The sequence below is a fragment of the Conger conger genome, chromosome 19 (assembly GCF_963514075.1).
Source record: "Conger conger chromosome 19, fConCon1.1, whole genome shotgun sequence".
Classification (NCBI taxonomy): domain Eukaryota; kingdom Metazoa; phylum Chordata; class Actinopteri; order Anguilliformes; family Congridae; genus Conger; species Conger conger.
Window position 1 is genome coordinate 9,750,543 of NC_083778.1, and position 18,099 is coordinate 9,768,641.

The 18,099-nt window shown below is 47.9% G+C and overlaps 1 protein-coding gene across 1 annotated transcript in view; it reads right to left on the reverse strand.

Moving 5' to 3' along the window:
* Positions 1-2,895: 2,895 nt before the first annotated feature.
* The window catches only part of LOC133119224 (chemokine-like protein TAFA-5), a 64,064-nt gene continuing 48,860 nt past the window's right edge, over positions 2,896-18,099 (reverse strand). Inside the window, exons 3-5 of the mRNA XM_061229732.1 lie at positions 15,341-15,468; positions 6,486-6,637; positions 2,896-3,076 (exon numbers count right to left, since the gene is read on the reverse strand). Of these exons, the coding sequence (XP_061085716.1) occupies positions 6,629-6,637; positions 15,341-15,468 (137 nt within the window). The 3' untranslated portion in view covers positions 2,896-3,076; positions 6,486-6,628. The remainder of the gene's footprint in view (positions 3,077-6,485; positions 6,638-15,340; positions 15,469-18,099) is intronic.

Sequence of the window (18,099 nt, forward strand, 5' to 3'; positions counted from 1 at the left end):
TCTATTAACATATGACCCAGTTTATCTCCTCCCAGAGCACTAGGCTGTACTACTTTTCTCTGCCCGTCTTTGCACCTGACTGCTCTATTGCTGGAGGAAGAATAATCTTTTCTTTCTCGTACTCGAATTAAATAGGTTGGTACACGACTTTTGACATCTACCTCAAGGATGCAAGCCAGATTATCAGAATTCGGTCCGGGCGGCATTGCATGTTTCTGTCAAGCATTGCCCCGTTACAACAACAGGTAAAAAAGCTTTTTAAAGAAGTCTCTCAACAAAAAACAAAAAAAAACGGTGCTTTGTGCTATTTTGGTGGTGTTTCTCAAGTGAACAGTGGAGAAATCTTCAATCACGTAAGGCTGTCTCATAAGGCGCTCTGAGGCAGATTATTCAACCGTTTGAAATGCAACCTGTGTTCAGTTAAGCGCTCTGTAATGGTTTGTAATTAAACAGTGCACTTTGTACAATTGCATCAGGGTTGAAGGTTGTTTGGAACTCTGACATTTTCTCAAGTTTGACGTCAGAATATCTCATTTAAAACATTTTAAAATGTACTTCTTTCATTGCCTTCACCTTATTCCTAAGTAGATTTGCTATCTTTGTCTTTTCTTTCGAACTATTTGGCTTTTTTCTGGTCCTCCATTATAACAAATATAATAGATTTTCCAAAAACGATATTAAGGGAATGTCTTAAGCTTGTCACCAGCTGTTATGAAATATGTTATGAAACTGAAATATGTTGTTTGAGGTACAGTAAAATTTGAATGTGTGGACACGACATCCCCTTTTGAATTACTCTTGATGTTGCCTCTCTTGACTTCATTTCCCAACATCCCATTGTAAAGCCCTCTTGATGAAGCCTCTCATTGACTACATTTCCCAGCATACCCTTGTGAAGCGCTCTTGATGAAGCCTCTCATTGACTACATTTCCCAGCATCCCCTTGTGAAGCGCTCTTGGTTAAGCCTCTCATTGACTACATTTCCCAGCATACCCTTGTAAAGCGCTCTTAATGAAGCCTCTCATTGACTACTTTTCCCAGCATCCCATTGTGAAGCGCTCTTGGTTATGCCTCTCATTGACTACATTTCCCAGCATCCCCTTGTGAAGCGCTCTTGATGAAGCCTTTCATAGCTTGTTGCTGCTCTGAACCAGACATGATGAAATCGCTACAATATGCTTCAATCACTCCGATCTCACCCGACAGACTCTGCAGCCACGACCACCCCTGACTGAATTTGACTGAATATGGTTATTATTTTATGATATTTTCCAGGTGAAAATCCTGTATACTATTCTGGATTCCCCTCCATGGCATGTCCTGTCCTGTAATCCCATCTCGGCCTGTGGCTCTGTGTGACTGAGGTGAAACTACTCAAACCTGATGGCGCAGAAGCCGACCTCGTGCCCATCATTTCCGCTCCCCCACCTCGGTGAACGGACATCGACAATTTTAAAGCTAGCACCTGAAATTTCTTTAATGAATTTCATTTATTCTTAAAATATTCCGTAAGAAAAGACGTCCCGGGGTGCCTTCTCCCCCCCTGCGAGTGACACGGCTCTGCGACGTGCGTCGATGACAAACTCAAAACCACGAGGAAAAACAAGAGCTCGACACTCCGCCCCTGCGGTACAAAAGCAAGCGTCTCCGTGGTTACAGATACCCGAGGCTTCTGAGAATTCTTCCCCCCCCCCCCCTCTTTTTTTTTTAATACAGTCACCATTGGTCATGTTGTGAAATTGAAAATCTTTCAATGGCTAAAAAAATAGAAGAGCCATTTGCAGGCAAAGGAAACGGTCGGAGAGCTCGCTGAAATTGACAGGGTGTCCGAAAACGCGGCCTTTCACGACTGCCGTCGCGACCACGCTGTTGGTGTTAAATAAGGTTTTCTACAAAGATACAACATATAAAACTGTTAAATATATATATATATATAACTTTCAGCATTTCAAAATACATTAAATCATATTTTCTCCCCAGATTTTAATCCGATTCACAATTTTTCTCAATGTCCTGGGGAAGCGTTTTTACACTTGCGGATTGTCTGAATGTGTCTGGAGAAAATGGAGATCGGCGTTCATAGGTGTGCGGTCGCCAGGTTCGCACACGTCTGTAAGCTGGGTCCAGGAGACAAGCAAGTGACAGCAGCAGTGTGTGAAAGGACTGCTTTAAACGCCCTTCCTTTCAGACGCTCTCTCTGCGGCCATTTTACATCACATTTTCAAACATGTTCAAAGCCACTGAGGTTGTGTGGTTGTGTGTGTGTGTGTGTGTGTGTGTGTGTGTGGGTGTGGGTGTGTAATGTGTGTGTGTCTGTGTGTGGTAGTGTGCAGAATGTGTGTGTGTGTGGTAGTGTGGGTGCGCATGTACAGTTTGTGTGTAATGTGTGTGTGTGTGTGGTTGTGTGTGTGTGTGTGTGTGTGTAGGTGTGTAATATGTGTGTGTCTGTGTGTGGTAGTGTGTGGAATGTGTGTGTGTGTGGTAGTGTGGGTGCGCATGTACAGTGTGTGTGTAATGTGTGCGTGTGTGGTTGTGTGTTTGTGTGTCTCTTTGTTTTCGCTGCCCGTTGAGAGCTGAAATCATTAATTTCCCAGAATCCCTTGTGTTTCCGACCCGTTCCATCTGGCCCGACATAAATGCAGTTTCTCTTTGGTCTGTAAAAAAAAAAAAACAACAACAAAAGAAAAAGACAAACAGACAGACGATAAAAAGGACTTTAGGGTGCCAAAAATAAAGCCTAGGACAGACAGCTCTTTTGATTTCGCCAAACAGCCGTCGCCATGGAGTCCAGTCTGTGGGCATCAGCATCCCGCGATGGCGTCCTCTCCTTCAGCCAATCGGAAACCATCCCCTCCGCAAAACGCCGCCTGGCTCCCCCCCCCGGAGAAGTCTGTTTTTAATCCCGTCTTCCGATCTCCGGGCAAAAAAAATAACGGGATCGGAATCGGAGACGCGGTCAAGGTCAGCCCAGGCACAAGGGGGCGCTGTCCGTGGACGGGTGAGTAGACGCGACTCCCGGAGGCAGCTTGCTGTAAAGAGTCCACACTGCTCCGGTGTTCTCTGTCCTCAGGGGACCTGCAGGGGGGAGACAAGAGTCACCCACCAGTCAACAAGCAAAGCAATATCGGGGATAAAATCTTATTTGACATTTTTCTGCAGATGCTGCCATTTTGAGATCTTGGGAATATTGCAGACGTTCTGGTGAGCACCCGGGCCTTGCTCTGGTTTTTAATCAAAGCAATACTGCAGGTGTTTAGAGCAAGACCAAAAGGAGGGCGTTTAATCAACGACGTCACAGATGTGTTAATATCGTCGACGCATGTACGGCACTTTATTATTTTTGTTTGCAAGCCGAGTTGGAAAACTTTTGGTTTCCAAAATGAGGTGTCTTTTGTATTTCATCGAATAAGTATAGTAAATGGCAAATGGACTGTATTAATTTTGCGCTATTATCCACCCAAGGCGCCGCCAATGTTTCCATTCTTATAGCACAGGTAAGCGTTATGGGTGGGAAAGAGGAACTGGTCAGACTGCTTGCCTGTTTAAATCAAAGCCTGATGAAATGTCGGCTGAAAGACGTTTTCCTTTAACGTCGCTCTCGTTCTCGTTCAACTTCAGTCGCAGTGCCCACGCTTCAAAGAGCAAAACTTGATCCCGCAGCGGTTCCGCGCTCATGATTTCAAGCCGCTTGCCGCTTCACGCGATTAACCGTTTCATTAGCCGACCGCGCGCGCGAAGCGTATTTCAGCACGGCTTTCTCTTGCGGTTATCGGTCGGGGTAAACTCTCTCAGCCCGGCCGAAATCGGACAGCCCGCTGTCAGGCGGAGAAGAATCGATAAGAAATCTCTGCGCCTCAACGGGCCACCAAGGCCCTCTTTCAGAGGTGTGTGGTAAACACGTTCTGCCAAGACGAGTCTAGACCTTTACTGCAGCCTCAGGCAGGAGGAGGTGGGAGGCACACCGTCCAGGTTTATCCTAAAGGACACGTCAGGCTGAAAGAATAAGGCGGCTGAGTCTGGGATTTGTGATATCTGTATTCGTACAGATAGCTCAGCGTTCCCTCTCAGGCTGGGTTTTCAAAGAGGTGCTTCAGTCCTGCGTGTGTGCAGATTGCGATGAGCTTTTTGATTATGACTGTGTGAAAACCACTCTGAGGGGTTAGTTACCCAGTCTCACACAGCTCTTACTGGACGTACTGTAGACATTTAACACCAGAAGCAGCAACACTAAACATTACATTACAGTTAAGTAGCTGACACTTTTATCTAAAGTTATTAACAGTTGATTTGACTAAACAGGGGACAATCTCCCTTGGATTCCCCTCTCCCCTCTCAATGCAGGGTTAAGGGACAGCTGATCTTATTGTGCCCTGTAACCTTCCTGGTCCCAGTCAAGCACCTTCACTAGGCTTTTGGCTGCCCTCTAGGTTGCACAGGTTGCTAAGATGAACATGATTGTATGGCAGATAGCTTCTTAAAACTGTGCTGGTAGCCTATCCATTGTACTCTTACCCGGTTGAAGGCGGCTATATCCCCAAGCTAAAAATGAAATTAAAAACAAAGCCACTCGTAGTAGTCAATTAACAGAAAAAAACAGATACATTTCTGTTTAGATATGTGTCTTTAATGTTACAAAATAATGTTGGTAGAGAAGTGGAAAAGAAGAATACTTTAGCCCAGGACCGAGGGGGTGGGGGGTAGGGGCGGGGGGGCATGAATATTATTTCTAAAAATGACAAATTACAGCTTCGTTCGGTAATTAGCCCGATGGCCTGGTCCTGGCACCTGCCCCGGGATTTCACCGGTCCTGATTTAGCTCAGCAGCCCTGCCCCTCGAGACAACCTTCAGCAACTCCCGTTTGAATTACGGCCAAATAACGCGCACGCAAAAAAAGCAGAAGAAGAAGAAGAAGAAGAATGAGATAATAACGTAGCTTAGCGAGAGATCTCCCTGCCCTCTCCGGGGGAAGTGAAATGCTAATGAACGAGCTGGTCCGCGGGCTAGCGGAGGCGTCCGCATACAGTAAGGCCTTCGCTATTCTCCTCTCGTCTCCCGCGCACTCTCCTCGAAAGATCCCCCCCCCCCGTCTCGGCCGGCACCCCTACCCGCTTACGGGGACCCGTAATTCATCTCGGGATTCTGTTTTCTTCTCCTCTCAAATAGGCGACGATGTGATTCCAGCCTAATTACGGAGCGTATGATAACAATTATGCGATTAAGCGGCTAATTGCGGAGCGTGTGATTTAATTGCGCTCGCGTCGAGGTTGCGGCGATATTACTTCCTCCCGGAACTTTCCGGAGGGCAGAGACGGGGCCCCGTCTGCTCCTGCTGCGGATCGTAAATTAAGGGATTGTTATTGTCTCCGTTAATGCCGTGAAAGACGACATCACGCCCCGCGTTCGGAAGAACGACGAGCGCGGGAGTGCGTTGATTAGGCCTGTTGCGGCGGTACTGTTTCCCTGACGGAATAGCCCGTGCTGTAGAGAACAGACCCCAAACTGCCCGGGACGGTCTGCGTTATCTCACCGTTTGTTGGCAGAGTAAGTCGCAGACACGCTGTCGGAAGAGAGGGTCCCGATTGCAAAATGTCACCTCAACCCGAACAAAGCTCACCTCATTCAACAGCTAGAGCAGGGCTGCCCAACCCTGTTCCTGGAGCGCTTTACAATGAATGCCTCATTCACCCATTCACACACACACTCACACACCAATGCCAATAGGCTGCCATGCAAGGCACCAACCAATCGGGGGGTTTGGTGTCTTGGTCAGGGACACTTCGACACACCAAGGGCTGGGATCGAACCGGCAACCCCCTAACAGGCAGATGACCGCTCTTACCTCCTGAGCCAATTAATCTCGCTTTCTCTGTGACATGCAAGCAAAAGAGGAGAGTAGGAATGATGAGGAGGAGTGGAGAGTGAGAGTGAGAGTGTAGAGTAAGAGTGGAGTGGAGTGGAGAGTAAGAGTGGAGAGTGAGAGTGGAGTGGAGAGTAAGAGTGGAGAGGAAAGTGGAGAGTGAGAGTGGAGAGTAAGAGTGGAGTGGAGAGTGAGAGTGGAGAGTAAGAGTGGAGAGTGAGAGTGGAGTGGAGAGTGGAGTGGAGAGTGAGAGTGAGAGTGGAGAGTAAGAGTGGAGAGGAAAGTGGAGTGGAGAGTGAGAGTGGAGAGTAAGACTGGAGAGGAGAGTAGAGTGGAGAGTGAGAGTGGAGAGTAAGAGTAGAGAGTGAGAGTGGAGAGTAAGAGTGGAGAGTGGAGAGTGGAGAGTAAGAGTGGAGAGTAGAGAGTAAGAGTGGAGAGTGGAGAGTGGAGAGTGAGAGTGGAGTGGAGAGTCAGAGTGGAGAGTAAGAGTAGAGTGGACAGTAAGGGGAGAGTGGTGAGTAAGAGTCGACAGTAAGGGTAGTAAGGGTAGAGTGGTGAGTAAGAGTGGAGTGGACAGTAAGAGTGGACAGTAAGGGTAGAGTGGTGAGTAAGTGACTGCTCTGTACCTTACTGTGCAGTCAGGGCCCACGGCGGTGTGCAGTAAGCGCGGCTGTTCATTGGCTGCTGGTGGCGAGGGGCGGGGTTTGGGCTGTCCTGTCAGGCTTGGCGGCTCTCCGGTGCGTTTGTACGAAAGGGGGACTCCGTCACATCATAGTGCCTTAAATCACAGGGAGGGGCTTCATCAGAGCGGATCCAGGGTTAAACACAGTGTTTACACAAATGCTAACACAGCAATAAAACAAGATATTAAGTCATGTTCTTTAATGTGTCTGAACATGGTGTTGACGCTTGTCTTCATGTTTCGGTTTTCATACGGCACTCTGGTCTGCAGACCCAATGTAAAAAGTATGGACGTTCACACGGTCCTTCCATTGCACAAAAACTCCCGGATAACGAAGCATTGTGGGAGTTATAACGGGCTCTCGGCCATGATGACAGTGTGTAGGTCAGTGTGACTCATGATGTCAGTGTGGTTTTGACGTGAGTGTGGAAGTCAGTATGCCAATACAGTTTTTGCAACATCATTAGTGTAAGTCTGCGGTCTCCAGCCACGGTCCTGGAGAGCTACAGGGTCTGCTGGTTTTTGTTGTTACTCTGCACTGAACTGTAATCAACTGCTCTAATTGATGAATTAACTCACCTCACCTGGTTACCTGGGTCTCAACAGGGTGCTGATTTTAAGGTGAGAACAGAAACCAGCAGAGCCAGTAGCTCTCCAGGATCAGGGTTGGAGACCCCTGGTGTTGGGAGCCCGTTCTACTTTTGGGAAAGGTAACGTCGAGCACACGTCATGGGTTCAAAACGCCTCCCAGAATGCAGTGCTCGCCATCGTACGTGCTGCAACTGCTCACTCTCATCACACTGATCTTCCTCGACCCAGCCAAGCATATTTACGGTTATGAGATACTGTAATTATCTATCACTCTTAAATTCTAAATTACTGTACTAATCTCGACCCTTTTCAAGAGAAGCAGGGCAGAATAATTTCTCGCGCATTCAGTCATTCCGTCAAATAAATACTTCGGATGGCACAATGACAGCACTGTGAAAAGAGGACGAATGATTAGTTCTGGGAGTAAAGAAAAAGATTTCGGGTTTCTGCCTCCCTGCAAGCTCAAAAATCGTCCATATTTAATGAGGTGTCCCAGTTTTTTCGGGGGGTGATGCGGGGCTTTTGTTAGCGCCTCTCAGACACGCTGTTCAGCTCCCGGTGTCTCTGGAGCTGGCGGCGGGGTGGGCCGGGTTTTTGGGCAGGGGAGCAGCTGTCCTCTCTCTGCGGCGGCTCTGCTTAAGCCCTCCTGTGGATGGGACTGCCTGTGCAGGCCAGCCCAATGGGATCAATTAGAGAGGCAGAGTCAGCACCAGAGCACAGCAGAGCAGAGCAGAGCAGAGCAGAGCAGAGCAGAGCAGAGCATGCCTGCTGGTCCTCATCTGCAGCTGTCTGTACCGCTGTGCCACGTTACTGTGCCTGTCCCACACACACACACCCACACACACACTCACACACACATACACGCACATCCCTATCCCACACACACACACTCACTCACTCACACACACACATACACGCACATCCCTATCCCACACACACACACACACACTCACACACACACACACACACACTCAAACACACACATACACACACATCCCTATCCCATACATACACAAACACACTCACACAATCCCCCATCCAATACTCACACACACACACACACACACACACACACTCACATACACATACACACTCACACAATCCCCCATCCAATACTTACACACACACACACACACACACACACACACACACACACACACACACACTCACACACCCCTCCTCCCAGCCTCTGTGCTCCCGTCTCTTCCCTGATGGACAGGGCACACACACTTCAGTCTGTGTGAAACGTCCCTGACAGCAGTAATACGAGCCCTCTCTCTCAGTGCACACGTCTGACACGGTGTTCCTCTGTAACACTGAAGCCTCTTCAGTACAAGGCCTGATTTCGCTCTCCTGGCACTGAAGGACCAAGCCATTAAACACACCACCTTCACAAGAACAGCCATTAAACACACCACCTTCACAAGAACAGCCATTAAACACACCACCTTCACAAGAACAGCCATTAAACACACCACCTTCACAAGAACAGCCATTAAACACACCAACTTCACAAGAACAGCCATTAAACACACCACCTTCACAAGAACAGCCATTAAACACACCACCTTCACAAGAACAGCCATTAAACACACCACCTTCACAAGAACAGCCATTAAACACACCACCTTCACAAGAACAGCCATTAAACACATCACCTTCACAAGAACAGCCATTAAACACACCACCTTCACAAGAACAGCCATTAAACATGCCACCTTCACAAGAACAGCCATTAAACACACCACCTTCACAAGAACAGCCATTAAACACATTACCTTCACAAGAACAGCCATTAAACACACCACCTTCACAGGAACAGCCATTAAACACACCACCTTCACAAGAACAGCCATTAAACATGCCACCTTCACAAGAACAGCCATTAAACACACCACCTTCACAAGAACAGCCATTAAACACATTACCTTCACAAGAACAGCCATTAAACACACCACCTTCACAGGAACAGCCATTAAACACACCACCTTCACAAGAACAGCCATTAAACACACCACCTTCACAAGAACAGCCATTAAACACACCACCTTCACAAGAACAGCCATTAAACACATCACCTTCACAAGAACAGCCATTAAACACACCACCTTCACAGGAACAGCCATTAAACACATCACCTTCACAAGAACAGCCATTAAACACACCACCTTCACAAGAACAGCCATTAAGCACACCACCTTCACAAGAACAGAACAGCCATTAAACACACCACCTTCACAAGAACAGCCATTAAACACACCACCTTCACAAGAACAGAACAGCCATTAAACACACCATCTTCACAAGAACAGCCATTAAACACACCACCTTCACAAGAACAGCCATTAAACACACCACCTTCACAAGAACAGGCATTAAACACGCCACCTTCACAAGAACAGCCATTAAACACACCACCTTCACAAGAACAGCCATTAAACATGCCACCTTCACAAGAACAGCCATTAAACACACGACCTTCACAAGAACAGCCATTAAACACACCACCTTCACAAGAACAGTCATTAAACACACCACCTTCACAAGAACAGCCATTAAACCTTCCCAAGAACAGATCCTATTCAGGTTATATCTGACACTGTAACCCGTTTTATTACTTAGGATTAGTAAGTAAGGTACATTGTATTTGTTATATAATAATGTGGCATACACTCAGTGACCACTTTATTAGATAGACCTGTACACCAGCTTGTTAATGCAAATATTTAATCAGCCGATCATGTGGCAGCAAGAGCATAAAAACATGTGGGCGTGGTCAAGAGGTGCAGCTGTTTTTCACATCAAAAGTAAATGTGATCTCGGTAATTTTGACCATGGGATGATTGTTGGTGCCAGACAGGGCGGTTTGAGTATCTCAGAAACTGCTGATTCACCACAGTTCTGCGGGCAATAACGTGTTGTTAATGAGAGAGGTCAGAGGAAAAGGGCCAGACTGGTGAATGCTGACAGGAAGGTGACAGTAACGCAAATAACCACACATTACAACAGTGGTATGCAGAAGAGCATCTCTGAACACACAACACGTCAAACCCCAAAGTGGATAGGCTACAGCAGCAGAAGACCAATAAGTCTAAATATAAGTCATAAATACCGAATAAAGTGCTCACGAGTGTAAGTGCTGGGTACTGTAGTTTTTCACATGAAACTCAGGAGCAGGCTCCGTGTAGGCCAGCGGTGTCCAATCTTATCCTAAAAGGGCCGGCGTGGGTGCAGGTTTTTGTTTTAACCAAGCAGTAACACACCTGATTATACTAATGAACCAGTCGTGGTCTTTAATCAAGACCTTGACGAGTAGAATCAGCGGTCTTAGTCCTGTGCTAAAACAACAACCTGCACACACGACGGCCCTTTCTAGATAAGACTGGACACCCCTGGCGTAGGCTGACACAGAAGATTAGCTGTAAGCTACCGCTGAATATAACATCGAGCTGCTTTGAGAGCACCGAGCCCCAGACCGTGTGTTTCAGCGAAGCGCGGGGGGAAAAAAGCTCCTGCTTCCCCCCCGTTTACCCCGGCGAGCCTCCAACCCGACTCCGCCTCGGGCGCGGTCTGATAGTTTCGGGTTCAAATACACTCCTGTGCTCCGTTTCGTCTTGCCTGGGGCAACCGAGCCGACCGAGTGGACCTGAAGGCGGGGGTTTGCGATTTTTTTCAGAGGATTTCATCGGTTCAAATACACCAGACAAGCTCGGTAAAGCGTAGACATGTATTTGAATCCAAAACAGTGCAGTGTTTGACCCAGTGTCTGATTTCCTTCTCAGTCTCTCAAGCCAGAAATGAGTAAATACATTTTTCTGAGGCTTTTAGACTGCACAGCATAAGCTGCACTCTGTCTGTAACACACGTAAGTATTTTCGTCCTCTTAAGACACAATTCTAAATGTCATCCGCCTATTAAGCTGTCGCGAATATGGACAGATGCAGAAATGTCAAGTTGCTGTGCCACTGGATCCACCCCCACCACACAATCAACAGACACACACAGCTATCCAGGGGAAAGCAGAGAAAAAGGAATGAGAAACTAAACGGGAAGTGTTGAGGACATCGAGAGACCGGGGTCTGGAAACGGGGAGGCCAACACTGAAGGATATTTAACTTTAGTTTTAAAGACACCGATTTCAGCAGGACACAATTATTCATCAAGCCCAGTTACCTGGGCGACCGCTGCTTGATTACGGAACCTTAAATGTGCGTTAACGTCAAAGCTGGATTGCTGCGAGCAGGAATAAACAGGGCCCGAACACAGAACTGTCGCTGACGGTTATTCGGCTGTAATGTAGTAACACTTTCGGTCCTGCCGCTCAATCATTTCCATTACATTACATTACATTACATTTCATTACATTTCATTACATTAACGGCATCTGGAAGACGCTCTTATCCACAGCGATGTACCGTTGATTAGACTAAGCAGGAGACAATCCTCCCCTGGAGCAATGCAGGGTTAAGGGCCTTGCTCAAGGGCCCAACGGATGTTGCGGATCTTATTGTGCAGATCTTATTTTGGCTACACCAGGATTAGAACCGCCGACCTTGCGTGTCCCAGTCATTTACCTTAACCACTACGCTACAGGCCGGCCATGGAAACCCCCAAAATTTGGGGGGTTGTTCAGGCGGAGCGGTGTGAACGCGGCCCACCGCTGTGTGAGAGTGTGTAGACCACAGGGCTCTGTGTGAGAGCGTGCAGACCACAGGGCTCTGTGTGTGAGTGTGGAGACCACAGGGCTCTGTGTGAGAGTGTGGAGACCACAGGGCTCTGTGTGAGAGTGTGTAGACCACAGGGCTCTGTGTGTGAGTGTGCAGACCACAGGGCTCTGTGTGAGAGTGTGGAGACCACAGGGCTCTGTGTGAGAGTGTGTAGACCACAGGGCTCTGTGTGAGAGTGTGTAGACCACAGGGCTCTGTGTGAGAGTGTGTAGACCACAGGGCTCTGTGTGAGAGTGTGTAGACCACAGGGCTCTGTGTGAGAGTGTAGACCACAGGGCTCTGTGTGAGAGTGTAGACCACAGGGCTCTGTGTGAGTGTGCAGACCACAGGGCTCTGTGTGAGAGTGTGGAGACCACAGGCCTCTGTGTGAATGTCATCACACGAAGGGTCAGGTCATGACCCCCTCCGTCAAACCGGCCTGGCTAAGGTCAAACGATCCCCCTCAACCAGCTTCTGAAAACGTGACGTAGTTTTCACCGCCGGCAAGCCTGCGATGAGAGGTTCAGCTCTCCAGTGCCTCAGCCGCTGATAATAATCACGGCGTGTGCGTGATTGCCTATCAGCTTTCGGGTGATCATGGGAGGGAGGCGAGGGAGAAGGGTCCTCCAGCTCCTGGATAAAGACACGATCGGTCCTCACGAGTGGGCTAATGCTGATGTGCTTCACGGACAACGCGCAGAGCGGGACTGTTGTGTCATTGACGCTCTCAGAACATATCAGGAGAGACCTGCAGAGTGTGTGTGTGTCTTAGTGTGAGTGTGTGTGTGTGTGTGTGTGTGTGAGAGTGTGTGTGTGTGTGAGTGTGTGTGTGTGTCTGTATGTTAATGTGTGTGTGTGTGTGTGTGTCTGTGTGTGTGTGTCTTAGTGTGTGTGTGTGTGTGAGTGTGTGAGTGTGTGTTTGTGTGTTTTAGTGTGTGTGTGTGTATGTGTGTGTGTGTGTGTGTGTGTGTGTGGGTGTTTGTGTGTGTGTGCCTGTGTGGTTGTGTGTATGTGTGTGTGTATGTTTTAGTGTGTGTGTGTGTGGGTGTGCCTGCATGGTTGTGTGTGTGTGTGTGTGTGTTAATTAGGTGACCTCTTCAGGTGGAATAGCTACACGCAATAACCAACAGCGACATGCTTCATATTTTGGAACTTGACTCAGGTTAGGTGCGAGAGTTCCTTTAAACAGGCTGTTTTTGGGCATGGCTGCAGGATGAGGAGATTAGGGTGAGTATTTCTCCGTGTTGGATGCTCAGTTGGTGTCATTCTGAGACAAGGAGGGATGCAAACGAGCTGTGTCTAACGAATCTGCTGAAACAAAGCACTTTCATTGACTAATTAACCCAGCAACGCGCGCCATCGTATCGGAACGTTCTGATGTCTCTGAGGGGCACAGGCTGTGTGTGTGATAGTGTGTGTGTGTGTGTCTGTCCATGTGTTAGTGTGTGTGTGTGTGTGTGTCTGTATGTTAGTGTGTGTGTGTGGGGTAGTGTGTGTGTGCTTGTGTGTGTGAGTGTGAGTGAGTGTCAGTGTGAGTGTGAGTGTGAGTGTGTGTGTGTGTGTGTATGTGTTAGTGTGTATGTATGTGTGTTAGTGTAAGTGTGTGTCTGTCTGTGTGTTAGTGTGTTTGTATATGCGTGTGTGTATGCCTGCGTGGTTGTGTGTGTGTGGATGTCGTGGATGGTGCTGACAGCAGTTTCCCACTCTCCCACACAACGAGGTCAAAGGTCAGTTTTATGGCGCCCAGGTGCAGGCAGTGAAAATGATTGCTGTGACAATCTGAGGGAAGGTTCATGAATATGAGCTCTGTATTTACACATCACTGCGTGTGAGTGAAGCTCAGCCTGCCCTCATTCTACTGCCAATTCCAAACCAAAGGGCCAAAGTGACCGATAAGACAGGGTTTTGACGCAAAGAATAAAAACCGCACATAATCCAAAAACACAAATCAAACCTACACACAGTATGCACTCCTTTCAGGATGCTTCACTCTGGAGAGATTCTGCGCATTTTTGGTTGAAATAAAAAATAGAAGATAAAAATAAACGGGAACAAAAATAATAACCATGCTGTTGTTTACCACAATTGCCAACTAGGACAATTATAACTTTGGCACCACGTTGCAGCGACATCGCGAAAACGTTTCCGTTGAGTCAGCCGGGGCAGGTGTCTCTGGTCCTCACACCTTCCCCGTCTCCGGCTCTATCGACTGCCTCCCCCCGGTATTTCGCTTCGCATTATTAAAATTCCACCATCTGTTACTTTCTCGATATTATTTTTTACTTCATCTCCACTGAAACGCCTATGCTTGCGCTGGTGCACAGCCCCCCTGCAGTCTCGCTCTTATCTACGACCGTGCCACTCAGAACGTAGGCAACAGGGGGCAGTATCGCTGAATAAACTGTCATTCCCTCCGCCGGAGGAGGTATTTACAGAGACGGCGGCTGGCGGAACGCGGTGGTGGCGGTGTTGTGTGGTGGGGAGGAGGGGGGGGGGGGGGAGGGCACAGCAGGGGAGCAGTGTAATCTGAACCTTTCCGGAATAAAAAACCGCTTCCCTGTAATTGATAATTAAGCGCGCGGTCGATGCCTGCTACAGTCAAGCGAAGGCTTCCCCCCGGGCTTAATTCCGTGTTTGCGTCACGCGTCTTTAAGGTCTGCTCAGGTAAACGCGGCGTTTGATGCTCCCAGCCAAAGCACCGCTTGCGTTTTCGGTGGGGAGAGGAGCGGAATTTTTATGAGCCAGAGCTGGTAATATAGAAACGTGTTTCAGAGAGGGCTGAGACGGTTGTAACTCTCATGGACGGTTCAACGGTTGTTGCGCTATCATCACAATATTTATTGTTGTAATTGTCCATCAGAAAGCTGTTGTTGCAGCGTTATCACATTTGCAACAGCCGTAGCACTGTAATTAAAAAGCTATAACAGTAGTAGCACGATTATTACTTATCTATTACAGTAGTAGCAGTGTTATTTAAAAGCTATTGCAGTAGCAGCACTGTTATTAAGTATATATTACAGTAGTAACATTGTTATTAAAAAGTGATTACAGTAGTAGTACAGTAGTTATGACTGAGTTGTAACAGTTTTTCAGAGAGCTGTTAGTTGTCGCACTGTTATTAAGCAGTCATAACAGTAAGTTTACTAAGAGATGTCACATTTAACTAAGAGTAGCACTGCTTTGACTAATTGGTAACAGTAAGTTTACAGAGCGTTATTACAGTCGTCGCACTGCAAACAAAGTTGTTGTAATCGTGGTGCCGTTATTTTACACAGTTGGAAAGGCAGCAGCACTTTTGTTGACAGCTGTGATAACTTTAGCAGTGCGGTCAGCAGCAATGAGTAGCATTAGTAGCATGAGTAGCATTAGTAGCATCAGTAGCATTAGTAGCATTAGTAGCATTAGCAGCATTAGTAGCATTCGTAGCATTAGCAGCATTAGTAGCATTAATAGCATTAGCAGCATTAGCAGCACCGGATAAAGGCTGTTTCTGTGAACTCACCGTCGTGGTTTTGACTCTGCCTCCGGGCTGTGTACAAGTCCAGCCCGATCTGTTGACTAAGAGATCACAGCCTTCATCTTCCAAACACGGCCTCATCTCACACCACTGCCTGGTCCTGACGATGCGCGCTGGGGAGAGAGGGGCAGGGAAGGGTTAACAACTGACGCTTTTATCCAAAGTGACTTACAGTTGATTAGCCTATGCTGCCCCTACCCCTGGAGCAATGTGGGCTTAAGGGCCGTACAGCTGCACTGATTGTATTGTGACTTGAACCACCAACCTTCCCGGTGCTAGTCAAGAACCTTAGCCACTAGGCTACAGGCTGCCCTAATAGGATATCTGATCCTGCAGGTAAGGGAGGAGGGGAGAGATGCTGAGTTGCTCTGTACCCCACTGTGAGAGCACACCCATCAGTACAGACCAGAGCTGATCTACTGGAGAATTAGGCAGCTGTTCTCACCCTGTCAGCCCCAGAACCAGAATCAGCCAGCCAGCCACCCCCACCCCCCTCCAAAGCATTATCTCCGAGCAGAAATTAAAGGACTTTAGTAAAGACAGGAAAGAGAGAGAGAGGGAGACAGAGAGAGGGAGAGGAGGAAGAGAAGAGGGAAAGAGAGAGGGGAGGGGGAGAGAGAGAGGGAGAGAGAGAGGGAGGGAGAGAAGAGGGAAGGAGACAGAGAGAGGGAGAGGAGGAAGAGAAGAGGGAAAGAGAGAGGGCAGAGAGGGAGGGGGAGAGAGAGAGGGAGGGAGAGAAGAGGGAAGGAGACAGAGAGAGGGAGAGGAGGAAGAGGAAACGCTCAGCCTAATAACACAGCCCCGCGTCTGAAACAGCGTGTCTCGCTGCGATGGAGTATCTTTCTCATCCTGGGAGGAGGGCTTTTATATCTTATCACAAATGTCTATTTATAAAAAAACTAGGGCACCCACGTGGATTTGCATACTGTACCCTCACACCCCACCGGGGCCCCTCGGAGAGACGGGGAGGCATGGAGGGGGAGAGGAGGAGAGTATGAAGAAGAATGGGCTGAGAGAGAGAGAGAGAGGGGGGGGAGAGAAAGAGAGAGAGAGAGAAGAGAGTACGAGAGTTCCCTGTGTCTGCACCTGTGCACTGTGAAACAGTCTCTCACACACACACACACACACACACTGTAGCTCAGAGCCATTTCCCACCTGCTGTTTCACTATGCACACTGTTAATTGTTTTATTTGTTTTTAGGAGGAAAAATCGCGGCTGTGCATTTGCATTATTAATAAACTGTCGGCACTTTCGGGAGTTCTAGAACCTAGGGAGGGTTCATTCCGTGTTCTGATTAGCAGCGGGACGTCCTCAACTGTCTATAAAATATCTCGAGTGTTTTTTGTAGTTTTTTTTTTTTCAGAGTATCAGGCAAATATAGCCGGCACACTTTATTCCAGCCTTGCAGTAAAATACCTCTTTAGCGCTGTCGACCAGCATAATTTGACAGCTTGGTGTAATTCCACTGTTTGTGTTTCATTCTGAAACCATGTTGAACCTTCGTCAGATGGAAAGGTCTTTGTGGAAAACACAGGTGCGGGAAATCGCCACGCAAACGACTTTTGAAACGTTTGTTTATCGATGGTTCTGAGGTCATTGCTGCCCTGGGATGCTCATCGCTTTGGCGACGTTTCCTGTTTTTTTTTTTGGTTTTCGAACCGCAGCTCCTGAGAAAAACTTCGCACAAACGGTGGCAGCAGTGGCAGCTGATTCGTAGCTGGGACTGTGAAAGCAGAAAGAGCGGTGTACTGATGCCCTGGAATGGTGGAGGGTACTTAAAACGAGAGAAAAAAATAAACCTGAACATCCCTGAATTATTCCTCCATCAGAGGAACCTGTGGCTACACTTCACATTCCAGTAGTACACCTGTATTTGTTGTTTTCCCGTGTTATCCATATCAGGATATAACAAATTAGATGGCGTGTCTTCCTCTAGCGTGCCACCGCTGGCTGGGGGTTCAACCCTGCAACCCCGTTCTGCGGGGGTTGCAGGTTTGAACTAAAAACACACCTTTTCAAACTGTACCTTAGTCCTCTCTCCTGACCCCCCCCCCCCCCCTCCGATATCCCTATCCCTTTTGTCTAACCCCCCAAAATTTTTTTAAAAATAAATAATTGCACTTACAATGGCTGTATATAGTTTAGAACAGCACTTCATGTGCATTTTACTAGTTATGGATGTGATGCTTCAACATGTGGAAGAACCTATGCACTTGTAAGTCGCTTTGGATTAAAAGCGTCTGCTAAATGACTAAAATGTAAACATGAATATAAGCTTCATACTTAAAGCTCAGAGACCAGATTGTTTACACCTGGGGTGTCCAATCTTCTCCGGACGCAGGTTTTTGTTCGAGCCCAGCACTAAGACACCCGATTCAACTCATCAAGGTTTTTCACTGAAGACCATCATTATTTGAATCAGGTCTAAAACAAAAACTTGCACCCACACCGGCCCTCTTCGGATACGATTGGACACCCCTGATTTTCACGCCTCTAAGGGGTCCTTTATCGTCCTGTATTGTCATATTTCCTCCCAAGTCCAAAGCGCTCTACAATTGATGCTTCTCCATTCACCCATTCATACACGCACTCGCACACTGACGGCGATTGGCTGCCATGCAAGGCGCCGACCAGCTCGTCAGGAGCATTTGGGGGTTAGGCGTCTTGCTCAGGGACACTTCGACACAGCCCGGGCGGGGGATCGAACCGGCAACCCTCCGACCGCCAGACGACTGCCTGAGCA